The sequence below is a fragment of the Scardinius erythrophthalmus genome (assembly GCF_964197995.2).
Source record: "Scardinius erythrophthalmus genome assembly, chromosome: 1".
Classification (NCBI taxonomy): Eukaryota; Metazoa; Chordata; class Actinopteri; order Cypriniformes; family Leuciscidae; genus Scardinius; species Scardinius erythrophthalmus.
The window spans coordinates 50,459,733-50,487,642 of record NC_138221.1 but is presented as its reverse complement, the minus strand read 5'-3'; the positions used below and the strand labels follow the sequence as shown (position 1 = coordinate 50,487,642).

General features: G+C 39.9%; 1 protein-coding gene across 2 annotated transcripts in view; it reads right to left on the bottom strand.

The window, feature by feature from the left end:
• Positions 1–7,467: 7,467 nt before the first annotated feature.
• Positions 7,468–27,910, bottom strand: part of gjc1 (gap junction protein gamma 1) — a 32,037-nt gene continuing 11,594 nt past the window's right edge. Inside the window, exons 1-2 of one of the 2 annotated variants that reach the window (XM_081371676.1) lie at positions 14,451–15,358; positions 7,468–13,474 (exon numbers count right to left, since the gene is read on the bottom strand). In XM_081371676.1, the coding sequence (XP_081227802.1) occupies positions 11,987–13,420 (1,434 nt within the window). In that variant the 5' untranslated portion in view covers positions 13,421–13,474; positions 14,451–15,358 and the 3' untranslated portion in view covers positions 7,468–11,986. Of the gene's footprint in view, positions 13,475–14,450; positions 15,359–27,910 lie in introns of those variants that run through there. The other variant, XM_081371675.1, reaches the window with a different exon arrangement.

Genomic DNA, 27,910 nt, shown 5'->3' with positions numbered 1-27,910 from the left:
TTTTATATCAGCTATGCATTCCGTTAATTTTGGTTTCGCCAGGGCGTGAAGAAATATAGAGCTTTTTATCATCAGCATAACAGTGAAAACTAATGCCATGCTTCCTAATGATATCTCCCAAGGGTTGCATGTACAGAGTGAACAGCAACGGTCCTAGTACTGAGCCTTGTGGTACTCCATACTGAACTTGTGATCAATAAGACATCTCTTCATACTGCTACAAACTGATAACGGTCAGATAAGTATGATTTGAACCATGCTAATGCAATTCCACTAATGCCAACATAATTTTCGAGTCTATTTAAAAGAATGTTGTGGTCGATAGTGTCAAATGCAGCACTAAGATCGAGTAACACTAATAGAGAGATAAAACCACGATCGGATGATAAGAGCAAATCATTTGTGACTCTAATGAGAGCAGTCTCAGTACTATGGTACGGTCTAAATCCTTACTGAAAATCCTCGCAGATATCATTTCTTTCTAAAAAGGAACATAGTTGTGAGGATACTGCCTTTTCTAGTATCTTTGACAGAAAAGGTAGATTCGAGATCGGCCTGTAATTGACTAATTCTGTAGGATCAAGTTGCGTTTTTTTAACAAGTGGTTTAATCGTAGCCAGCTTAAAAGTTTTTGGTATGTATCCTAATGACAAAGATGAATTAATGATATTAAGAAGAGGATATATGACCTCCGGAAGCATCTCTTTCAGTAGCTTAGTCGGTATAGGGTCTAACATACGTCGATTTAGATGATTTAACGAGTTTAGAAATTTCTTCCTCTCCTATAGCAATGAATGAATCTAATTTTTCCTCAGGGAGACTACAAAGCACTCCCTGATGCGTTACTGTAGTAGACGGTTGCATAGTTTTATCAAGATGATGTTTTATCATGATATTATTAATCTTGTAAGTAAAGAGCAGGCCACTTTCAACCTGATTCTCAGTGGGTGTTTCACTGAGTGGGGAGAATTCTCTAGCATATAGAGAATCTATATGTTATGGTAATCGGAACGGATGAGTGGCGTTTTGTCCCGCAACTACAGCGTCTCACGGCCACCCAGTTGCCCTGCTGCACTGGCTCTACAGCCGGAACCAAACAATGTAGAGAGTTCACTAATCTAGTCGCATCCAAAGCAGTATCTAAAGCCCTTGCATTCTTACTATCCTCGATTAAAGTTTGGATGCGTGTCTCTAGTTCTGAAATCTTCACCGTCAGCCTGACTATCTCCCTGCATTTATCACATGAAAAGCCCTCTGTGCTGACAGAGAAGGCTATGCTATACATGTGACACGAAGTGTAAGTGACAATAACAGGAGAAGACATTACTTACCATGTTTGTTGACTGATCCTACTTACCACAGTTGTTTGATAGACTTGTAAAAAAAGACAAGCACGGATGACAGGTTAACAGGCTAGCGAGATACTACCGTGTTGTGCTAGCGATAACGATTTAGATAGCATATAGTATAGCCTTATCAAGGGCATGTTCTCATTCGAACAGACAATACGGCGATGGTGGCGTTCACCAATCGCCAGGGAGGTGAGCGTTCACGCGTGTTGTAGAGGCTGACAGAACGCTTCCTCCGATTCTCTCGATGCGATCAATTCATGTACAGGGCAGGTTGATGCTTGGCCGGGGATGCGCTGTCGAGCCGCTGGCCCAGGAGGAGAAAATAGGCTTTCCTTCTGGTGAAGATAATGCTGCTAGTGCCAGAGCTGTGGGACTTGCATGTGTGGCAGGTCAGCACGCTAAATACTCGCTAGATGTTTTGCAGCGAGTGCTGAACACGATAGCAGAGGCAAGGGCTCCTTCAATGAGGCGTTTGTTCGCTCTCAAGTGGAATGTGTTCTTAGCCTGGTGTGCAGCCAGGAATGAGAACCCAGAGACCTGTGCAGGACCGGTTGGATGCTAGAAGTTCACCCTCTACATTGAAGGTACTGTATATGTAGCTGCTATAGCTACTTTTCATACCGCTATTGAGGGGCACATGGTTGGCAAGCACACCTTAATAACGGGCTTTCTATGGGCACGAGACGATTGAATCCTCCCCGCCCTCATTTGATGACAGTCTGGGACTTACTCAGAGTGCTGTCAAGCCCGGCCTTCGAGCAGCTTCATGTGAGTGAGTTAAGAGTGCTCTCGTCTAAGACGGTGCTGCTGCTCATGTTAGCATGTGGGAATAGCATTTCTATTAACGCTGCTTGCATGGAGTTCAGGGCAAAAGACTCACACCTAGACGTGGTTATGCACTTAAATTGCTCTCAACACCGTTCAGAGCTCAGGTGATAACGCTTCAAGCATTTGATTCTCCCGAAATGACCTTTGGCGAAGGATCTGACAAGTGCTTGCTGTGCCCTGTTCGTGCGCTGCATGCTTATGTGGACAGAACCAGCCATTTTTGCCTGTCAGAGAAACTGTTCGTCTACTTTGAAGGCTTTGGAGCAGAAGCTTTCACACTGGACAGTGGAAGCGATATGCCTGGCTTATGTCTCCCAGGAAGTGGACTGTCCTATAGATGCTCATGCCCACTCCATAAGGGGATTGGCTGTGTCTTGGGCTTGGTCTAAAGGTATGCATATTTAGGTCATTTGTTTAGCAGCGGGATGGTCTTCGCAAAACACCTTTGCTCGATTGTATAACCTTGTGCTGCAGTAGTGCCTGCACCTGTGTTCATTGCGGTACTAAATGCTGGTTCTTTATATGGTGCCGAGTTATATAGCAGTTAGCTAATTACCTCAAAAGTCCATTGATATCACCATCAGTTCATACTGCTGTAAACACTTTCTCTGACAAGCAGATACAATGAGACTTGTTTTCCTGTTTGTTCATGTGACATTCGGCATAAAACCTGTAGTCGACATTATTATGACTAAAAGTTTGCAAAAAAGTATTTCCTACTAAAGCAAGGCAGTGTTTGACTCTAAGCGTATCCATAGCATAACTTGTGGGAGTGGCCTTGGATGGCAACATGCCCAGTGCATTATGGGTTTTGAAGTTTTCCTATAGGCCTACCTATTTGGCAAAACGGAAGACAACAGCCTCTTTTCTCTGTTTTCTCTAGTCAGGTATAGCAAGATTAAAAAAAAAAATCACATTTCTACTGTATAGGCAGCCAAGTTTTATTTAAAGCACATTTTGCCAGTGGTCCCTTTAAAAGCTCACTGGTGAGAAAAGTGAACATCTTAAATGTCTGTTTGTCACTCAAAGCTATGTCTTACAAGAACAACATATAGGCTGGTGCATGAGCTTCTGTCACAAGCAACAATGTTTGACATGTGCCTGTTGCAAAAGACAATCCAGATGACAATAGACCATAGACATACAGTATATTTGCTAGCATAAAGTTCATGTTTGTTGGTTGGATTCCAGCCTACGTTCTTTTAGCCGCTGGAGGTTGTTGGTATGGTCTTTAGCCTTACCTCTATAGATCAGCCCTCCATTCAGCTCGGTTTTGCATTGCCTTGGTCCAGGAGTTAGAAACACCCACCTTGAGCACACTATGCTGAACTGACCTATCGGTAAGCCCCTCCCCCCGAACGCAGATGAGCCAGTGGCAGTTGAGTATCAGTTGCATGAGGACCAGAACTCGGACAACTTTAGGTTTCAGTGCCATTAAGAAACATTGGAAGATTCGAAGCTCTCATCGGTTTGATGGTGTTTATGTTACAAAAATGGTCAAATTATGTGCATGGGGTACTTGAAAACACTGATTCCAGGTATCCTGAGAGGATCGGCATGGGTATTCATTTATTAAATCACCGTACTGTGCGGGCATGGGTATTCATGTATTGAATCACCATACTGTGCGCGCATTCACCAGCGCATTTCAAAGGTGTGATAAGAATTGTGCAAACGGACCAATTATTTTCGCATTTCGACTGAAGCCCGTTTAATTTATCAATTTATCAATTGATGTAGGCGCAGTAACCTGGTTCCCTAGGATTCAACCCCAATCCCAATGAAGACAAAAACGTTCATTTTCTGGTTGTTATACATTAAAGGCAGGGCAGGTTTTTTCTAAAAAACTTTTTCCAAAATTTGTTTAAACTGTCTTTATACCAATACATAATTAAAATGTAAGTACTCTGAAAAAGAGAGTATAAAAATCGAGTGTCTGTAGTCCTCTCAGGGCTGCAATAAACACAGCTACGGAACGAATGAAATGATTGGCATGAAATGATTGGCATGATTGTGAATAAGTTACAATTAAAGTTAGTGAGTCCATTCAAACCTATATTATCTGTTCTCACATCATGCACAGTGTAGGTCAAAAACACATAAACGAAGGTCTACATTTCAGTGCCTCTCCATATTAAACTGGTTAAATGTAAATGAATTACCCTGCAGTACATGAACAGTGTTGATCCTGAATGTTGTCACCTGCGATCGTGACAACCGTAACATGAGGCTTCTCCCGCTTGCATTGTGATCTGTAAACCCTTGCTTCCAAATTAATCTTGTTACCCACCACATTTATTTTTAAATCATTTATATATCCCTCCTTGGCATATTTAAGTCCCATTTGAATGCTCCTCGGCGAGAGGTTGTCCTTCTATGTCCAGAATTTATCAAAAACATCTTGGGACAAGGTTTTCACACTGACGGCTGTCATTGTAAGACAGTTAGCAACTCTGTTTGTTTGTCCGAGTTAGCAACAGTAACTAAAGCCCTATTCGCACTGGATTAGTATTATCTGGGGACCTCGTGTGATTTAGAATTACCCACCCACATCTGAATTTCGTTGTGGCGCATTCGCACGGGATAAGCGAAGCCTGTGATTTTACTCGAATTTACTGACTTATCTCCCGGATATGATGTCAATAGGCTATTGCTTGGAAATGTCTTGTCGTTATTATAGGTCTAGCTGTATGATATATCATAAACAGAAGAATGTTCCTTACTACATGCTGCTATACATGTCATCCATCTCCATCTAATCATTCTTTTTGTTTTTGCTCTTCTGATGGTTTTCAGCTTTCTCTTTCTGCAAATTGTATAGCCATAGTTGTATCGTATCATGGTGTATATGACCCAGCACCCAAAATACTATCAAAACACTCCAACACAGCCTCCATTCTTCGCGAAAGATGGATAAAAAAGTGCACAGGAAACAAAAACCTTGAAAAAATTATAAACAACCACGGCAAATCACAGAGATGCCGATTCGCATGGGACTAATATTATCACAGGACCTCGGTGTTCGACGAAATATGGTAGGTCATTTGCAGGGGAATTTTTACTTTACAAATTACAGACATGTCCGATTTGCACGGGATTAAGATCACAGACAACCTCTGCAATTATTACAAATTACTAGAGGTCACCAGGTAATACTTATCCTGTGCGAATAGGGCATAAGGCGGACAGGGCTTACCGATAGGTCAATTGCGTGGGGTATGCGACAGGGGCGCATTCTGGTGACATGCCCAGCCCATCTGAGACGAATGAATTTTAGGTGGGAGGACAGTGGTTTACTTTTGGTCACTTTGAACAGATCTTACCGATTATAAACCTGAGGCATCTATGGAAGGCACTTAGCCGACTCCCTTGATGCCTGTTGGTATTCCAGCATTCAATGCCATACAAGAGGACTCTCAGAAGAGGCATTGTAATTACAAGGAAAGAAGCAACCAGTACATTATCAAAAAGAGTTTAGACATGAGTACATTTTTAGGTGAGCTTCTTTAGCACAGACACCTTTCAAATGCAGATTTATTAGAGTCAGTTCATTTGGTTTAGTTTTTATTGGCTTCAGTCAAATTATAGTACAAAGTAAACTCCTGCTGACTCTTTCCATTCAGGAGCAGTCTGATGACAGTGAGTTGGCCAGTAGAAAGTTCTCACTGGAGCTTCTTCTGATAGGACAGCTTGGCAATTTGGATCTGTGTCCTGACCCCTCAAGACCTCTCACTGCGCAGCGCTGCCATGAATGCCTGTCTATGTAAACTATGGAAAAACTGCTTCTGTACATCAGGGGCCGTATTCACAAAGCATTTTATCTTACCACTAGGAGTACTCCTAAATCGCACTAAAAGATTTTAGCTAGGAGTTTTCTCTTAAAAGTTATTCACAACGCCTTTCAGACCTACTCTTAGAAAAGAAAAATGACAACTCCTAAACTAAGAGTGAGTCTTCGTTGCTATGGATGACGTCATTACTCATGCACGGGCTTGACTGAAGTGACCACCTTGATTGGCTGTAGTCTCGCGTAGCCAGACCTTCAGACTGACGGCAGAAGGTCTGGACTCTATCGCAGCTTTTCTTGGCCAAGAGGACGTTTGACTGACATATAACGCAACCAATCACAGTTCGTTTTGTTCCGCGTCATGTTTAGGGGCGTGCCAATATAATGTCGATGTCCCTACAATAACAGACCGGCGTGCATTTAATAAATTATTCATTCAAGAAAGTTGTGCAAGTTTACTGCAACAATGGAGCCGCAAACTTCACATACTTTTGAAAATCCAGCGTTTAGTTGATCCTGGTAAGCGCTCATTTGTCTCAGTTGTAAACACAACGGCTTTCTTCTTCCACAAGGGGTTTTGGCGTCACGGCATTTGTTTCCAGACGGACCGTTAAAGAACGCAACACACACGTCTTGCGGACATCCTGTAGAATTCAACCAATCAGGTCGCGACTTTGAAACTCCTGAAGTGTTTCCAGAAAAGTGTGTCATATGCATCAGACGTTTAGCCAACGTTCCGTTCCGTCTGAGGCTGAGACTAGATTGGCTGATGATTGTAACGCGGGAATGATTCCAAACACCTCCCCTACGATGATGAGTGACAGGTGACAGGTCTGAGAATGCGTGCGCTACACAAGTAGTGCGAAGGACGGAAGATGATGAATAACTGAATAAATAGCCTAAATGAATAAAGAGTAAGGCAAAACAAATAGCCTAGTAGCCTAATGAAACATATGGATTGATGCAATATCTTTGCAACATTATTGAATTAATCTGTCACTATATGCCTCTGCCTACGTTTGCAAAGAGAAGAACATTTTAATTTGATTCACAATGAAACGTTACAATTAGTTTACATGCAATGAGTAGCCTAGTTTTGGTTGGTGTTGTTGGTGGCGTTATTGCATCCCTAGTTATGCCTACAATGCAAAATTGTTCCCTTGCGTTTGGAAGCTCCTGTAGCCGCCGCATACGCATTTCAAAACATCGCAACGTGAAATGCCACAAAAAGCGGTTTGTGAATAGGTCTTATGCCTCGTTTCCACTGAGCGGTACGGTACGGTACGGTACGGAACGGTACGCATTTATTTGCGTTTCCACTATCAAAAGTTGTGAATGGTACCAAAATGCCGAACCGTACCGTACCACTTTTTAGGTACCCTTCCATTGGGGTACCTAGCACAGTGGAACGGTACTAAAAGGTGGAGCTAGACTCACTGCAGGACGTTGATTGGTTGACAGAGAATCGTCACTTGCGCGTGTTACAAGAGGAATGACAACATAAGAAGCGCCATTTTTTAATATACAGTTTAATATAATACTACTGTTACTGTATCACGAAATGTCATTTTAAGAGTTTTTCAGGCGAGAATGTAGTTGTTTAAAGCTCAAATCTGTGGTTTATTTATAAAGATGATTTTTTTTCCCGGTTGTGAGATCCATGCGTTCAGCGGGCGCTCGGCGCTCATGTTTCCCGGCTGGATGAGCCTTGCCTCGGCGTTCGTCGCGGACTCCGACGGTAGTGGTTAAACATAAGCTATAATTCGTTTTGTGTAGACCTAACGGGCGATCTTTGGTCCCGTGAATATATAATGAGTTCCCTGTCAATCGTTTTGGCTGAGGGCTAAGTTTAGTTTTATATTAACGTTATTTGTGTTTAACTACTTGTAATGTTAGAGCGCTGCATTTGGATATTTGACTGAATTGTTTGCTTTATTTCTTATTGTATAGCTTCTTGTACTTTACTTAAACTTTTATATAGGCTATTATTGATAAAACTAAAATTTTACAAAAAGAAATATGGTTTCTTGTCATTTTTTATTACAAGATTATCACTGATGTTTATTGCAACATTTGTACAAATGCATATATTGCCTGGAATATGTTTATTTTATTTATTTTTTTAAACGAAAAGAGGTAACGTTAGGGTTGTGTTTTAAATTTCGTTTCGTTATAAATAGAATAACGTATAACGTGCAGTGAATAATCAATATGCGTTGCGCATGAACCACATTTGTGTCCCTATAATGTTTAATTTATTTAAATGAAAACGAAAAGAGGCAGAGTGGTGTTTTATAACATATTTCGTTTTATTGTTGCTTAAAATGTACAGACAGAGTAACCGAGATAACCGGTGTATCAGCGACGCTTTTAAGAACGCGCTGTACCATTTGCATGTAGGAGTCGCACATGGCAAGTACAAACTTTGCGTACTTGATATTGAGAAAAGCCTAATGTCGGCGCTTGTCTTCTTGTGACAAACATGTCGAGGAGCAAGAATAAGATCTGCTGCATGTCATCCATTGTAGTTTACTATGTTCTTCTTCGCGCGAAAATGACGTCGATCGAAACACCACGCCTATCAAGTAAGGGTACTGTTGGCAGTGGAAACGCTAGCCAGATCATGGTTAACAGACCCGAACCGTACCGTACTGTCCCGTACCGTACCGTACTGTCCCGTACCGTACCGTACTGCTCAGTGGAAACGAGGCATTAGTGAGTTAGGAGTCCTCTCGACTTCTTTTAAGCTGTCCCAGGCTTAGGTGCTACTTTTAGGGCTAAAACGCTTCGTGAATTGCTCTTAGTGAAAAAAATTAGGAGTCCTAAAGTTAGGAGTGACACGCCCATTATTTTTAGGAGTTGCTCCTAAATTCGGCAGTCAGGAGTTACTTTTAGCTTCTTTGTGAATACGGCCCCTGGTGTGTAAATGTTACTGTTAGGGCCAGGGTAAGATCTGTCTCCTTCTTCCTTCCAATATTACCTCTCTTCCTGATGCTTGCTCTGTTGTCCGTATTTTCAATTTGCAGTCAGTTGGCTGGGGAGTCCTGTGACCCTACAGAGGATAGTGGTTTGTGGAATGGATGGATGGATGGCTGGGGAGTACACTTTTGTTGTTCTAAACGTTCCGCAAGCTGTTCCACACACACTCAGGGGATTCCGCTCATGTTGGCCTAGCAAGAGGATTTTTCTGCATCTGTGTTACACCCTTTTAAGGGAAAGACATTCCATTGGGAACCTCATTTGACACTACTGTGCCCCCCCCAACCCCATGATCTGTTAATGGTTCACAGGCCAATCTGATGCCTTATGGAATCCATTCTGAGAGAAACCTGCTTTGACAAATGCGGAGAAACAGTTGATGTTCTGGACATGAGTTAGAGCGACAAACGTGGCTCGCCCCCGCACAAATACATCATCTGTCAAAGATAGGGATGAATAATAGGCTGACCCCTTCACGAACCATCAAAAATATTCCATTGACACGGGTGCCTTTAATGCCAAATGCATATTCGCTCTCAGACACGCACACAATTCCCATTCATTTCATTTTATTAACAAAATAGCTCTGAACATGCATTTCAAAATCCAAAGAGAGGGTTTTCAAAAATTGGAAATCGCTGAACAATCCAGCTTGGCACATTAAATGCATTTTTTCTCCCTCATTTTCAAACACAGTGACAACATTTATTGAATCACATACCAGTCAGGACAAACAAAGGTCTTATCAAACACATTACTGGCTTGATGATAACCAGGAAAGGACAATAAATTGAAACGCATGCTTTCACACTCACACATACTCATCAGTAAGAAGAATGCCATCATACTTCATTTCGACCAGCTGAGAAGACTTGCTTTCAAAGCGATGTGTCAAACTCTGAAGTAAAATAGCTTACGACTTCAGTTTCTCTTTCTCAGACAGCTGACAAAAGTACGAGAGAGGTTTTTCTTGAGGATTACCTCGGCTAACTCAAACTCCACACACACTCCCATATTAAAAAACACAAACGTAAACACACGCAGTGGTGCTCAGATGTGGGACAGAGGGGTCTCTTATACTCACTCCATCTGGAGCGCTCGAATATACAGCTACTCCAACACGCACCCACACATAAAAGGTCAAAGTAGTTACACTGAAGAATCCTTTTTGTGTAGAGTTTTCCACTGGAAAGAGTGCTGTGGAATTTCCCCAAAAACATTCCTATTTTCCCATGCAAAATCATATTTGAAGGGATCGATTATGACTATGAAAAAAGGATTCACGGAGCAAACTGGCTGACTACAAAGTACATACATCAAATTGTTTTGTTTTTGCTACAAGTAAAGGCAACAAAATTATAAAAAAATCCTACAAAACGTATTATGTAATAATCAAATCATATGGGCACTGCTGAGTTCCATGTATTAAAAAAGCTAATAAAAAAAGAAACCTAATTGATGTTTAAAAATACAAACAAGTCAAGTCTCGCTTATAGAAACCACAAATCTAATGCCACAATCTTCAGCATCAATAAATACTGCTGAAATGCTGATATGTAAAGGGATTATCTTTTATTTTTTTAATTCGTTAATCAAAAATTTCTCACATGCACTCATGCAATCACTCCCCCACCTTCTCATCCTCAGCTACACGCAAGCGCGCACACGCAGGCACACACAATGGTGTTCTATGGCGTGTTTTCCTCAGTCCGCATGACTGCATAGTAGCTTGATGTCTTTATTGTGACAAACAGTATTTGGTCTCCCATGGCAATTGTCACAAATTGAAACATCCCACATAAAGGCAAAAGTCTCGCAAGTTGGAATGTGGCAGTAAGAGAGAAAATGGAAGACTCAACACAGTGTGCATGTGAATGTTTTTGTGTGTATCTTGGATATCTACATTGCACTGTTAAACTCTCAACCTCCATTTGGACCAAGTTAGACCTGCTACTTGGATCTGCTATATCAAGTCTCTTAGAGCCAGAGGATGTTCCCACTAATACATGTTCACAAGAGCAATAGCAACAATACACAGTGAGCTTCTGTCAAGTCAATCTTAATGAAAAATAATTTTCATATGCAACTAAATGTACAGGGTTCCCACACTTTATAACCAATGAATACCCATGATATTTTCCCTTAACATTTCCATTCAATTTTCAATTACTGCATACAGATTTAAATAATGATATTAATTTTCTATTCCTTTTATGTTTTAAAAAATAATTTCCATGAATTTTTTTCAGGCGTGGAAATCACACTTTTAAAATAACTTGTTATTTCCAGGTTTTCTAAGACTGTGGGAACCCTGTATATATTTAAATGGCTGATAAGAGTAGACTGCAACTGCTTTCTTCACCAGTAGGGGATAGTACAAGAACAGAGTAGGATAAGGATCCATCAACTAAATATCCCAAGTCTTGGTGGCTACAGAGATCTAGAATTTCAAGAACTAAAAGACATTGCACTGATGATTCTAACACTCATAGCTCTGAGTGTGACCAAAAATTGCACTGAATGTGTTTGTTTATGTAGATTACAGTTTATCAGCTTATTTCACAGGACTGTTTTTTGGGTCTTGAAGACCACAGAGTACCACCACTACATTGGTGCATCATTGCATTGTTATAGCATTGTAATGTAAAAGTTATTGTTTAACACTGGAAATAAGAAGACAGCTGGCTTGGAATCGGATTGTAGTGTCATCACTCTGCCAAAGGGATCCGATAGGAAGACTTTCTCTCACTGAGTACCTCAATGAATAGTTCCAAACTTTGAAAACGGATGAGTTTTTTTCAGGATTATGAGGGAATGTTCTTAGAGCTTAACATAATCTTGAGAACACAAGATTATTTTAGGAAGATCAAGTTCCTTTAAGGCACTGAAAGCATTTAAAAATATATATACAGCATATTTTCCAATTGCGAATGCGCAGTCTTTGTAATCTGTGGGATACACACAATATTTTGTGTCTAGAATGTGTAGAAATGATAAGAGGTTGCCCACTGAGTGTAATGTTCAGGTGTGCGTGCAAATGTCAGATCCAGACAGATGGTTTGCCTTCTCCTGACTTGCTGCTGCTGCTGCTCCCAGCGCTCCCAGATTTCCCATGCTTGGACCGTTGCTTTCGCTCCTTCTGAGGTACTGTGGTGATGTTACTCTGAGGCTTCTCATCGATGTCATTAGTGTCGTTGAGCTCGTCGTGGTTATTGCTAGCATTGTGCTGCAAGGTATAGGCTTGAATCGCCGCCTCTAACTGTATCACGTCTTTGTTGATGGGTGGCGGCCGCGCCTCACCTGCAGATGGAAAGTTGTCCTCATTGGAGCCGTACTGCTGCTGCTCTTCCTGTGCAATGTTGGCACGGTTCTGCTTGCACGCCATCTTGGCATTGCTCAGGTCTGTGTACGGCATCGTCTCGGGCTTCACCACAATGTTGTAGCCTGGTGGTGCAGAAGGAGTGTTCCAGGAAAAGGGATAACCAACATAGTCCGCTTCTCTAGCACCACCCCCAACCCCACCTCCTGGTTCCCCCTCGCTGAGCGAAGGCCCGCCTACTCCGACGGACACGCCACCCGTCGCAAGCAGGCCAAGCTGGTACTCATCATCAGTGGATGCTGCGTTTCGCTTGTGCAGTACATCGCCGATGGTTCCAACTCCGAGATGAATCATTTCCCACAGGTTTAGCAGCAGGCAAAGGCAGCTGACGCCGTACATGATTCGTAGGAAGATGGTCTTTTCGGTGGGGCGTGAGATGAAGCAGTCCACATGGTGCGGGCAGGGCTTATCCGAGCACACAAAGATCGGTTCCACACGAAAACCGTACAACAGGTACTGTCCCGCCAGAAAGCCAGCCTCCAGTGCGGAACGCGTCAGAAGCTGTAACACATATACTCGCATCAGGCCGTCGTCTCGGATACGCCGACGCCCGTCGTGACGCACTTTGGGTTTGGGTCGTGGTGGCACCAAATCCCGACGTGTGTTGCTTATCTCAGGCACTTCGTAAATCATGGGGTCGTCTTCGCGTTGTTCTTCCCCATCCTCGTGTCCTGGTCGATGCTGCCGTGCCCCAAAGTACATCTTTCTTGGTCTACGCTGGGTGTATCCGCTCCCTGCCGAGTCACCTGCAGCTGGATCACTGGCCCCTGTGCCACCCCGCAAGTTCTCGTTGTGGGAGATCTTATTGGCAGCGTAGCCCATGTAGAGCAGAGAGGGCATGGCGGACAGGATGATCTGAAAAACCCAGAATCGCACATGCGAGAGTGGTGCGAAAGCATCGTAGCAGACGTTCTCACATCCCGGCTGGCCCGAGTTACAGACAAACTTGCTTTGCTCATCGTAGTATATGGATTCGCCGCCCACTGCAGTCAGCACAATGCGGAAGACAACTAGCGTAGTGAGCCAGAGTTTCCCCACCGACGTGGAGTGGTGCTGGATCTCCTCCAGCAGACGCGTCAGGAAGCTCCAGCTCATGACGTCTGATGACAACGGGGCAGACAGCGTCCCACACTGCACAGCTCACAGACTCTGTGAACAAACACAGAGAGTTTCAAATATAAGTGCATAATAATGAAAAGTGAATCTTTTTTTTTACTACAGAAACCAGACAAAAATGCAGGGTTATTTAGCGTTATACGAGCTATGAACGCAAAATGATACAACCGTTGTCATATTTTATTCATGATATGATGTTATTGACAGTGTTTTGGATATTCAGGTCTTTCATTATTGAAGTAGATATTTGTATTTGCATAATTAAAAATACTATAAATCAAAGTAAAAAAAACTAAAAACTAAATACAGTCTAAGTTGTAGACTGAGTATAAAGTTTTATGCAAACTTCATTATAATATGTGAAATCGAACAGCACTTATGTCAAGGATGTGGCTATGATTATTTTCATGTTATGGCTGAAAACCAAAAAAAGGCCTTTATTAAAATTATACTATTTGTCTAAAAAATTTTTAGCGCAATTTTCCAACGGACAAAATTGCGATTGTTAACTCATGATTTCTGTTCTGTCTGTGCGCACCAATCTTGTACTTCTATCTCCTCCTCAACCAGACCACCTAGAGACTTCGGGTTTTCGGCATTATGTTAAGGAAGGTCTAATCTCGGGAACGCACCAAAAAAAAAAAAAAAAAAAGATTTACTATCTCTTGTGATCCCATGACGTCAGAAAATTGCGCTAAAACACTCACTGAGTTTTTATTACTTGTTTTAAGATATTTGTTATATTTAATAGATTATATTTAACAGTGTTATTAAATTATGTGTTTTTATAAGTATATTCATTTCTAGTGAACGTTAGATGAAGGAAAATGTAAAATAAAAAATGAAAACGACAACAGGCATTAACCAATATTGTACCAATACATAGTTCATCCATATATAGTTCATTGTGGATTCTGCTAGATATATTGCTTGATAAAAGGTCAACCTAGTGTTAATAGACTCAATGAACGGAACTCTCTTTCACACACACATACGCAGACACAATTACCTTGAGCAGTGAGCCTGAACCACACAAATCTTCCCTGAGGGAGAACAGCTGTGGTGAGCGGGTGAGTGTGTGACCTCTCTGGTTTGTCTCTGCATGTTCTTGTTTTGCTTTTTTTTTTTAATGAATGTTTGGATTTCTCCATCCAATAAAGCATATGAGGTATTGATTGTTATGACCATATAAGGTTGCATCTGAGCAGTCAAACACAAGGGAGACATGTAATATTATAATATCTCATAAAATATCTTAGTATAAATCCAAGTATATAGTATACAGTATATGTTTGAGAAAGAGAAAGAGACAGAGAGAAAAGAGAATAGACTAATTTATTTCTTTTCACAGGTCACTTTGAAAACAGGACCTGACATGGTTCAACAGAACCAGAGGGTCCAGGCCTTTCCTGTTCCTCCTGCCCAGAAGAGGACCTCAGCGGAGGGCATGCGCTGATGTGTACTAGCCCTTCACCTTTAATCTGCATCTCACTATGCTGGTAGTGGCACTAGGGGTAAGGAACATAGACTTAGAATGTGGCTCATATGTAGGCACACAAACAATGAACACACATACTGAAAACACAAAAGATGTACAGAACACGAGACAGATCCACTGGTCACTCTTAAGCATCTGTCCCATGCCCCAATCATCTCACCATCACTTAGTTTGTTTCTCTTTTTCTATTACACTCTCTGTCTTTCAAGGTTGAAATAGCCCTCACTCCCAAAGGGAATAAAGGACTTTGTTTTGTATCTGTGACTGTTGAGCACACACACACACGCTCGCTCACTGAAAAAGGCTGTGGCCACAGGGAGTCAACTAACAACAATTAAATAATATAAAATCATTTCCTGTTTCAGTATTAGACATGCTCGTACAAAATAAATTGCGACTCAGCATTAGTATTGGGTTATATTTATGTCAAGGGACAAGACATCCTCTGTGGTTTCATGCCAAGTTAAAAAATAATTGAATCTGTTTGCCATGCATCTGTTTGTTATGCTAATAAAATTACTTGATGAGAGATAAGAGTTATTTAATTTAAAACAACAACAACAACAACAACAAAATAATTAACAACATCATTGAGATAGGATATCTCATAACTAATAGTTTTGTGATATCCTCCTTTCATAATTTTCCATATACAACATTCAAAACATTCAAAAGTTTGGGTCAGTAAGAAATTAACTTACTTAACTTAATTTACTTTTATTCATCAAGGATGAATTAAATCAAAAGTGACAAAGACTTTTGAATCGTAAAAAAAATAAATAAAATGCTGTCACTTTGAACTTTCTATTCATCAGAGAGTATCATGGCTTCCACAAAAACATTAAGCCGCTAGCAGAACAACTGTTTTGAACATTTATAATAATAAGAAATGATTCAGCTAATCATCTTAGGATGATTTCTGATGGCTCATGTAACACTGAAAACTTGAGTAATGGCTGATGGAAATTCAGCTTTGCTATTTAAAAAATTAATTAGATGTGAAAATGGTAACACTCTAGAATACTGTTCCTTCATTAATGAATAATTACACAGGAACAAATGAGTAACGCATTATTAACATTCTAGTAACTACTATTAACTAACTACTATTAATAAACTCTGATTAACAAATTAGTAAGTAATAGCGCTCATATGAATGTAGTAGTTCATTATTAGCTAATCAATAACTACTATTTTTTTCATACCTCCCAGAGAACTACTATCTACAGGTTCATAATTAACATGAATAATGCATAATTTATAATAAAAGGTAATGGTAACCCACTAGTAATGACTCAAGTATTACTACATCTTTTTAAAGGAACTACTAATTATTTGGATCAGTATTCTAAAGTGAAAAACATGATAACAACCTAATATTGACTGAAGTCATTGTAAGCTTTTGAGATTATTATTATTATTATTATTAATATTAATTATGAACCTGTATATAGTAGTTCTTAGTAGTCTTCAGTGAGGTATGAAAAATAGTAGTTACTGATTAGCTAATAGTGAACTACCACATTCGACTGAACGCTATGACTTACTAATTCGTTTCTTGTTAGTTAATAGTAGTTACTACAATGTTAATAGTGCATTACTCATTTGTTCCTGTGTAGTTATTCATTAATGAAGGAACAGTATTCTAAAGTGTTACCGTGAAAATATATTACAATAGAAAACAGTCATTTTAATTTGTAATACTATTTTACAAAATTACTGTTTTTACTGTATTTTTTGATCAACTAAATGACCAAATTGATGATCACCTGGTGAGCATGAGACTTGTTTTAAAAACATCTTAAAATTCTTACTCACCCAAAACCTCTGAACAGTACTAGTATATATATTTTTTCTAAACCGAGAACAAGCTCATGCAGCACAACCCAACAAATTTTGTCCAGAATGCATTTAGGCATTCCTTCAATAATTGTTGATACTATTCACTGATTAAACCTGAGTCCCCTGCTGCTCTTGTGGGTCTCTATATCCACACACACACACACACACACACACACACACACACACACACACACACACACACACACACACACACACACACACACACACACACACACACACACACACACACACACACACACACACACACACAGTTCTCATGCCCTGCCCCCTGGCAGGGACAGACAGTGTTCAGATTCAGCAAAATGCCCCTGTGCCCATGTCAAAGCCAATCTATACCCTTCATCCATCCATCCACACTCCCCCCGCCTCACAGTCTGCCATCTCATTTACAGGAGTGTGTCCTTTTTTGTCTTATGTACCCCCAGAGCTGCATTACCCCCTTAACAAAAATTAAACTATGTGCTCCTACCTTATAATATAGTGGATATCATTTAGCAATGTATTAGTATTATTGCACATACAGATCATACAAATAAATGAATAAAAAAAAAAAAAAAAAACAATTAAATAAATAAAAAAAACTTTTTTTTATTTGTTGACACACACAGTCCTAATATTATTTAAACTTTACTTTTAATAACATTGTTTGATAGGTTTAACAAAGCAAAATGAATCCCAAACATTTAACCAGAAATATGCTCCTACCTTATAATATAGTGGATATCATTTAGCGTTTTCATTAGTATTTTTACAGGAATAGTTCATTCATTCATTTATTCATTCATTCATTCATTCATAAATACATAAATGAATAGAGAAAAACGCTTGTTACCCTTTGATAGCTCTAATATTATTAAAACTGTAATTTTAATAATATTGTTTTATTAGTTTGCAAAGGCTAAATGAATAGGGGGTTGGGATTCCCTGGTTCACAGCAGTGGCACATAATAGAACACATGCCATATCTACTGAGAGACACAAGGCAAAAGTCCCATCCTGTTCACAGAAATACTGACTTCAAGTCAAGTCAGGTCAAACAGCACTGATGTATTCGTCTGTTAAGTCACACAAGCACATGCCGTGAAAGTTGTACTCACACATACTCGACATTCTGTCTTTCGTGCCTTTCCTTGTCTGCTTTCCCTCTTCTCATTTCTGCATGCTTCTCTTTTGAAGAGCAGTCTTGGAGATCAGAGACAACTGACCTTACAGCAACACAAGAGACCTACACACACATACTGTATGCGTGTACACGAGCATGTGTCGCAATGAAGAATGCGCGAGGGGGAGACTCTCAAAAGTGCACAATAGCCCTTTACCCCAAAAAACTGGGTCAGAGAGGGTTGTGGTTTGAGGGGGGAGTGTTATGGTTTTGATGTGGGAGGCTGGGTGGGTTAATATCCCTGACGGCAGGGGAACAGACAATGATGAGGGGAGAACAAGAGAAGAAAGCCAAAATCAAGGGTGATGTTCAGTCTGTAACAAGAAACCATGCTGCAACCTCCTTCCTCTACACACACAAACACAAAGACATGCACACTTGTCACAGATAAGCGAGTAAGCAATATCTCTCCCATAACCTTATCACCTACCCCCTCTTCTTCCTCTCTAAAACCTCTCTCTCTCTCTAGCACTTTCACAGCACACTGCTGGAAGGAAGGGAACTTCTTAATGCTTGCTCTTCTATTCATCTGACCATCTTTGGTCATGGCTTAAATTAGAGCTTCCAGCGATCTCCAGCGCTCGCATTCTTATCCAAACCCTGTTTTCCCCCTCGTTCTTATCTCTCCCACTCTCTCTTTATGCGTTTCTCTCACAGTAAAGAGTGAGGCGAGATTACAATCGTAGGATTTCACAGCTACTTCCACAGACAGTTAGTGGGAAAAATCTCATTAAAATTCGACACATTCCCCAAGTGTGATAAGGAAACAATCATTTAATGTGAGTACATTAGTTTGTAGACAGTGAGGCGTTCCTGCGTTGGAATGTTTAATGAAAACATTTCCCCAGTGATTATGATTTGTGATGGAAGACGTTTGTTGTAGATTTTGGCTCGGGAATCAATGTGAAAGACTTCTCCGACAACATGAAATGTGATTAATTCATGACAGAATCTGATAATGGCCGCACAATAAAGATTTTATATTTTGCTCTATAGACCCTTGTTTTCTGCTTTTAACTTTTTGGGTGAATTATCCATTTAAATCACCAACAAGAAGCTCCTAAAAACAAAAAGACTGCAAAAAGACTTTAAATTCATTTGCTAAGATTAAAATTTAAAACAAACATAGAACAGTGTTAAAACAGTGTCTTTTCAGTGATTATATATGTATATAAAAAAAGTAAAAAGTAATTTCCTGGTTTCCCATTCATTAGTTCTTTTTCTTTTTCTCTTCTTTTGCACCGTTTTGTAACCAGTACATTATAATGAATTTTGAACATTGAACATGAACATTTAAACATGAACATTATAATGAATTTTGCAGTCAATAAAACAAATAAAACAAGATTTTGATGGTTCTGAATGTTTTGTGGAAGAACCTATATGACTACTGCTCCCCAGTCCGTCTTGCGACCTTCGGGCCTGGCTATGCGATTCAGTTCGCCCGGCATCCCCCCCATGTTTCGGGCCATCCACTCTACTTCAGTGAGAGAAGCCGATGCCCACGTCTTGCCAGCGGAGATCGCAGTCTTACTGGCGAAGGACGCAGTAGAACCGGTCCCTCCAGCTGATATGAGGTTAGGGTTTTACAGCCCCTACTTCATTGTACCCAAGAAAAGTGGTGGGTTATGACCGATATTGGACCTGCGAGTCTCCACAAGCTACCGTTCAAAATGCTCATGCAGAAACGCATCTTCGAATGCATCCGTCCCCGAGATTGGTTTGCAGCGATCGACCTGATGGAAGAATAATGTGTCCTCATATAATGTCTACAGCAATGTATATACTGAGACACATTATCCATTTTGTTTACATCTGCTTCCCCGTGAGATCACGTGAGGTGCTAAATCTGGCCCAATAATCTTAAGAATATCTTGTAGTGTGTGATCAGGCGCTGATCGTTAAACGTCAGGACATTGCAAAGACAACAACTAGCAATGACAGCAAGAAACTTTTAGTGCATCTCTTTCCTTAACAGCAGGGCACTTTCGTTCCTCCCTAAAAGCCTAAACTTAATGTCCAAATCAGCTACAGTTGTGGTCAGAATTAATGGCACCCCTGGTAAATATGATCAAACATGGCTGTAAAAAATAAATCTGCATTGTTTATCCTTTTGATCTTTCATTAATTTTTTTTGCAAAAATCGAACCTTTCATTGAAGTAAAATAATTGAAAGCACGGGGGAAATCACATTATTAAATAAATGTTTTTTCTCCAAAACACGCTGGCCAAAAATATTGGCACCCTTTCATTAAATACTTTTTGCAATCTCCTTTTGCCAAGATAACAGCTCTAAGTTTTCTCCTGTAATGCCTAATGAGCATGGAGAACACCTGACAAGAGATCAGAGACCATTCCTCCATACAGAATCTCTCCAGATCCTTCAGATTCCCAGCTCCATGTTGGTGCTTGTTCTCTTCAGTTCACTCCACTCATCAGGTCAGGAAACGATCAAGGCAGAAGCTTCATTTTGTGCTCCGTAACACATTTTTGTGTTGATTTTGATGTTTGTTTTGGATCGTTGTCCTGATGGAAGATCCAACAATGGCCCATTATAAGATTTCTAGCAGAGGTCGTAAAGTTTTGAATTTTTATCTATTGGTATTTGCTAGAATCCATGATACAAATTCTCTGAAGATTCTCTGAACAAAAAGTCCAGGACCTCCAGTTCTTTAGCTATTTTCTTACAGACACTTTCTATTTTGTGATGCTCAACAATCTTTTAATGCACATCAGAACTATATTCTTTGGTTTTACTCATTGTGATGGATGATTAAGGGAATTTGGCCTTTGTGTTTCCTCATATTTAAACTCCTGTGAAACAAGAAGTCATAGCTAGACAATTTCATGTTCCTAGTCACCCTGGTGTGCTAAAAAAAAAGGTAAATATTAAATAATTCTTTTACTTAAATGAAATTGACTTTTTTGAATGAAAGATCAAAAGGATAAACAATTCAGATTTATTTTTTACAGCCATTTTTGATCATATTTACCAGGGGTGCCATTAATTCTGACCACAACTATAGAACAGTGATTGTTGTAAAATGCAGTCTACTGTTGATAAACTGCAGTACCTGCTTGATAATAAAAAAAAGTTCTTAAAACTGCATCAAACCATGAAAGAGATACTGTTCCCCAAGTGCCGTTCTGTGTGAGCGGTCCAAGGCGGAGTGGAACACGGACAAGCAAAGTGTTCTTTGAGCTTCGCGCCTAAACAGTCAAATACACACAGAAATATTTGAAAATGCTAAGCTTGGTCATGTCTTAAGTGAACATAAACAGTTTGGAAATAAGTTGCATGTGTAAACAGTATACTGTATCCGTGTATTAGGTCTTAAAGTGACAGCAGCCTAATAAATCTATGTATAAATATAGTTTAATCTATATTTAATTTATAGAGTGAAAACTATGCAGTTAGGGCTGGGTATCGAGTTTGATACTTTTTAGGCACTGATCGAATTGCCTCGATACCATAGAGTATTAAAAATGTCTTGTCGTTCGGTACCAAATCTCGTTAACGTCAGTGAGCCAAAAAGCATGCTGCATGATTGGCTGTGGCTAGGCATCAAGGAAAAACACTAGTTTATGCCAGTTACACCCAGAGACGTGGCTCACACGCAGGCTCGATGCAAACAGCGTGCAATGCAATATCTGCGACAAGATAATTGCTGCCAAGATGCAACAAATCTGATGAAGCAATTGACAGTGCACGGAATAAACTTAAGAGCAGAAAGTTGCTCCGTCTTCGACTTCAAGAAGAACTGGAGCGCGTCACATAAATTAACTTGGCGTAGAACTACTTGCCTCACAGACAAGACAGGCCTATAGAAAGCTTGAAATGTCTACTTTTAAACTAACCAATTCGAATCGAAAACAAATACTCTCTGATTATGTAATACAAATTAAATGTTCATTTCTCTCTATAGGCGCGTGTGCGTTCATTAGACTGCAGAGATGATGAGTCAGCATCGTCAACATCTTTGCAGCCAACACTGACTCAGAAAACACCAGTTTATTAATAAACAATCAAAATGTCTCCTTGCTATTTTTTCCCCACACATTCATAATCATTAGGTTATTTTTGCAAGTGCTTTGCGGCAAGCTTTATGCGTATGCTTGAGCGCGAGGCATATATTCCGCCCCCCCAAGTGTCATTGAGTCTGTAAAAAAGTCAACAAACTGCAAAAATAAAACCACAGTTTTTTTGACGTAATGTATAATGTAATCTTGTTAAAATGTATTTAAGAAATGGTTTCGAAAAAAGTATCATTCAGGAACCGGTATCGAAATCAAGGTATCGTATCTGTTTCGATATCAAAACTTTTTGAACAATAGCCAGCCCTATATGCACTGATTTTACATTTGATTACTTTATGTTGATAAAGAAGACTTCTCTGTTTTTTATTTTTACTATTTATTTCACAGGAATGCTATGTTGCACATGTTTTTTATACTTAAAGTTCATTGTTGTTAAGAGTATCTAAATAACCCCAGTGGGTCTATTTGAAGCCTTCTTTTATCATGTAGTATTATTTATTTTGGTGATCGTATCGGTGATCAGTAAAGGCATTCTACACTTAGGAAATACTTTGTATATGATTCCGTATGTATAGAGGGGAGGTGTACTGGAGTGTAAACATAATGTGTTGGAGCACAGCTTGAGGCGTTTGTAAGCGTCATGAATACACAGTTACTCACACATAAACCCTGCTTAATACATAACTAAGAGAGAGAGAGAAAGGTTGTCATACCTCCACCTCCCCAGGCATCCCAGCACCCGCCTGTGTACCTAACACTTTTTAATTAGTGGTGGGAGGGCAGATATTTAATTAGTGTTAAGAAGGCAGACAGCGCTGTGAAGAACAAATTGGGAGGTGTGTAGGATTAAAATTTTTGCTGTTACGATATGAGATAAATGCGGCATCTATTTTGGGATTATAGTTTTTCATGGAAGTATTCTGAAGGAAAGCCTTATATACTTCCTACAGAGACTGAACATGAATAAAATGTAAAAAAACTTTTACATCTTAACGTCGTGTCATACTTTCAATGTAAAACTCATCTTGGGGTGGTTGCGGTGAGTTTTACACAAATTTTCCCACAAATTTTGCACAAACAGCAGCAAATATTTACCAACATTTGGTGTGCTTGCTTGCTAGCGTGGTATGTTTATTAAGGGACATAAAAACTAGCTGGAGTTTATTGCTGGAGTTCATTACAATGCACTACCTATTATGTCTATAATCCCTGATTAAACCAACAGCACACAGCCCTAATTAATTAATTATAGGCCATCAGTGTATTAAATCATCACATATTAAATTAATGATTAATTAAAACATTCAAGTTTAGTAACAAGATGCAAAAACACACTACAGACTTTCTCTTTTATATCTGCAAGAGGCGATTCATATTTCCATTATTTATTTTATATTCCTTTTTGAGGCATTAACATGCGCTCTTTGATTCTTCCCACTAACTCAATTTTTTTTTTTTTTTTTTTTTAAATACAACCTCCCATTCATTTGTTCAAGGGCCCACATTGTTATGTTGAGTTGCATTCACAAATGATTAAGCCCAAAGATTTAAAAGCTTTGAATTTCAAGACTTAGAAATTTAGAAATTGTAGTCCGGGACTTGATTTTGTTGAGGTTTACTATTGCTGTGAACTCACGTGAGTGACAGGTTGTACCGCCCTCACACTGGTGAACATGTCAGAAAAGTGAAGAGATGTCGTTATAGAAATGGAACTTATTTTGATTAAAGATTACACGGATTACAAAGATTTGCATGGATAAATCATTGACTAAGTATATCAGGGCCTTAACTCGAGAGTAAACACACAGACCCATTCTCTCAGCGCCCCGACGAACTAGCGCTGATGAAAGCCGACTGTGTTGTCGCCTCGCGTCGGGGTTAAAAGCGGCACCTGAACACACCGAGAGAACTACTGCCGACTGTCAGCTAGAATGCGCGTTCTGCGCCTGCGTGTAAATGAGACAACTGTCTATTTCTGCAGATATATTCGTCTATATTCGTCATTCAAAAAGGGAAACCGACGCTGCCGGCTGCAGATACACACACCGTAAACAAAGCAGCGCGTGCTTACCGTTTTGAATATCAATCCTGCTAAACACTTTCTTTATTCCACTCCTCTCCAATTTCAGCCCACGGTGCGGAACACACTGAGAAGATTTAGTCGGCCGACGCACGGAAACTGCCCGACGGCCGACCGTCGGCTTGGTGTGTTCCAGGCTTAACACACAGTTGCAAGCAGTAATCTTTGTCATATACCACAGTCATCTTTAAACCTTTAAAAACTCATCAAAAAATGACTCTAAAAAGCCAAAGATGCCATGCCATCTCCACATTTATTTATGAGTTCAAAAGAAGTAAATGGTAAAAAAGTAAATTTGTTCCAGAAACATTTTTGTTATACTGGTCTCTTCACATCCTGATCGCAATTACAAAGTTAAGTGGTCTAAATGTATTTCTATATATATATATATATATATCGTCTGTGGAAGGCGTAGAACCATAAAATGTTTGTTCAATGGTACAATGTCCTACCTGCCAGTCAACATATGAATTTTCATACCTCCACACATACCTCTGTTCGGAACTGGTGCTGGTTCAAAGTTGGTTCAACTTGCGAACCTTCTCAGAACCTGTTTGTTTTTCCATTGACTAGAGAGCCCAGCAAATGGCGTCGTTACGTCACTGTGTACGTTGCCATACGTCTTAGCTTTCCCAGAAACGCTTGCGCCAACTTCAAGCATAACAATTACAATGGCGGACTACAGCGTCTTTCTGCAAATGTTTCTCCTGGCTTTGCGATCCTATATTGGGGTCAGAAGAAGACATTTAGAATCCATCTTTCTTAAATCATTCTTTCTACTAGCTAGCGCTGTGTTTTTAGCAATGGCGGTCACAACCTTTCCCGTCAAGTTGTTGGTCACAATAACCCCGCCCCCAGCCCCAGACGTAAGCATGACATGGTAAAAGAATGGTTCTAGTCCAGCAAAGAGTTGGTGCCACTTTGGAACCAATTTTCCTGGCCGAGAACCGGTTCTTTGGCCATCGAAACACAAAGAACTGGTTCACGAGTAGGCACCGGCTCCGAACCGGCACCAGCACTGCCTTGGTGGAAAAGGGGTAGCTATGCAGTTTTAGAGAAATGTCAGTCACCGAACACTGCAACCAGTCAGGTTCCTCCTGAACCAGTCAGATTCCTCCTCAGCGCAGTAGTGACTGCATTCATACTGTAATTTGGAAGAGATGGAAACCCATGACGTTATACTGTACCTGAAGCGGTTCGTGACTCAAATTGATGCGTTTCTATGTCAACACTATCAACGCCGAAATGAATCTGCAGCAGTCAGGTGGTACAGTAATTAGCGTCTCGTGACGCTTTGCAGACTCTGCTGTGTGCGTTCATGTGTTTTGAAGAAGGTGTTGCTTTGGAGACACTCTGAAGGGAGGGTGGGATCCCATGCTTTCAAAGCTAACTTGCTATTGCTAGACGCTCTGAAAATTGCCTTCCCTACCAATATGAAATGAAGTGATATATTAGGTGCATGTTGACTATAGCAGGAAGAAGAGTAATCAAAACACCTTCAGGGGAAGAATAGCTGTTGATTACATCATGAAAACATCTCATAAATGGCAAAGTTTGAGTCAGCTAAATGTGTGTTTTTTTTAAAGTATGTTTTTCATACTGACACCCTGACAACTTTGATTACTGATAGGCTTTTAGGCAAAAAATATACATATAGGAGATGAAATTATAAAGGTGTTATCGGGAGAGAGAGTGAGAGAATGAAAGGAGAGATATATTGAGCACAAGTGTGAAGGGAGGGGTAGGCAGGCTGAAAAGGTGAGATAAAGAGAACTGGCAGGAGGGTACAATGCACTAAATGAAGAGAAAAAGATGTAGAAGAACGCATGTCGAGGAAGATAGAGATTCTGTGATGCTTGAGGCTGTGTGGTCCAAATTTAGAGTCACACTTGAAGAAAATATACCTATATCTAGAAATTTAGTGACTCATTAATCTGCCTGTTTGGGTGAAGATGTTCATTTGCGACTATCTGTAAATTTTTCATTAAAGAGAGGGCCGCAGATAAGAAGTGAGAGGTGTTGCAGTGGATGCTCTCATTAAGGATAACTCAAGATCTTTTGTTGGGGGAACATCTGCTCAGTTTTAGCTAATGTTAGGGTAAAGTGATTAGTGATCCCCTACGGGAGTCACACACACCAGCGTTTACACATTTCTGGTGCGTTTGTGTTCAACTGCTGTATGTCTAATATGCTGAATCCCCTCAGAGACACTGTTAATTAAACAGACAGACTGGCATGTCCTGCTGAAGCTCTGGGGGAAGCTGGAAGTGTATAATGTATCATTGCACAACTATGTGAATGGAGTGCCGTTACCTGGAAAGAGATGCTAGATGAAAATCACACATGGGGCATAAAGCTGTGCTGAGAATTTGCAGAGACAGGATGTGACATCAGAGAAAGAAGGAGCCACAAAGTAATGAAAAGAAATCAACACATCCTTCTATCACTTTGTTCTGGCTAAGTGCAAGATAAATAAATATACGAGTGAATAGTGATTTGAGGCTGGCTCTTCGTAAGAAATTTGCCCGAATCTAAACTCAAGAGCATCACTGGTCTGAATCATAATTAACTCAGTGAGTTGACAACTGACTCACTCAGTGCACAAGATATTATGTCTAACTTAAAATTAGGACTGTTTCTTTCAAAAAGTAACAATAAAAATGCAACTTTTTATTCTCTCCATTTTGCATTAATTTATTTTAATTAAACCAATTGGATTCTTCGTGAAATGTGACATGCATAAATATTTTCCTATTTCAGTTTTGTCATTTTAAATTTGACGTAAACTACTGTTAAAATGTTTGAGTCAGAAGAAACGATTTTATTCAGCAAGGATGCATTAAATTAAAAAGTGGCAGTAATTCATCAAATAATCCAGAATTTGTTTTCACAAAAATATTAAGCCACACAACTGTTTTAAACATTGATGATATATTTTTTCACAACATTAACAAACTAAATTATTACAAAACATTATTTTGAACGGTCGTGTATTTACTTTTCTCACACAGCAAAGGGTCCATTTTTTTCACAGTACTTCCTGTCTCAAAGCAATGGGTCCATTGGGAACCACAACAATCCAACAACAAATCTGTACAGCAAAGCAATGAGAGCAGTAGTGGGCTTGTGGTTCAAAATAACAAGCTTCACAACTATTACACTAGAAAGTGCAAGTGTGTACACGTGTGATGTGTGTGAATAAGTGTGCGTTTTTGGAAAGCCTAGCTAAGGCAGTGTGCTCTTTACAGTTGAGCTCCTTCAGGCAGAAGATTTAAATGGCATAATTCACATTATTTAACAGAAAACACACATACACACACAATGCATCCAGGCAGTTTTTGTAGCTCTCTCCTTCAGATGAGTCCATTTGTAAGACAGCAGTGAGGTGACAGAGGGAATCCAGAGGCAAGAAGAGAATGCCAGCACAAGTGCTCCAGAGAAGCATTTTATAAATGAATGCAATAATAATATTGCCCAGCATTTCTATGAATGGTAATGTACTGTGATGAAAAAAGAAAAAAAGTGGCCTGCAGAGATGTCATATTTAAACACAGAGAGGACAGAGCATGGTTGAAGATAACGGTGTATATTTAAAACGGAGGTCAACCCAAAGCTCTCTCTCTCTCTCATCTATCTATATAAACACACACGTCCACACAAACACTGGAGCTTATTCATCAAACCATGCAGAAATTGTAAATGACTTGGGGGAAGAGAGACAGACTGCTCTGAATAGACACACGCTACAGCCATTTGCATACACAATACTGCTCACAATCATGTACGTTTCACAGAAAAGGCCATTATTTTACATCTATAATCCTCACA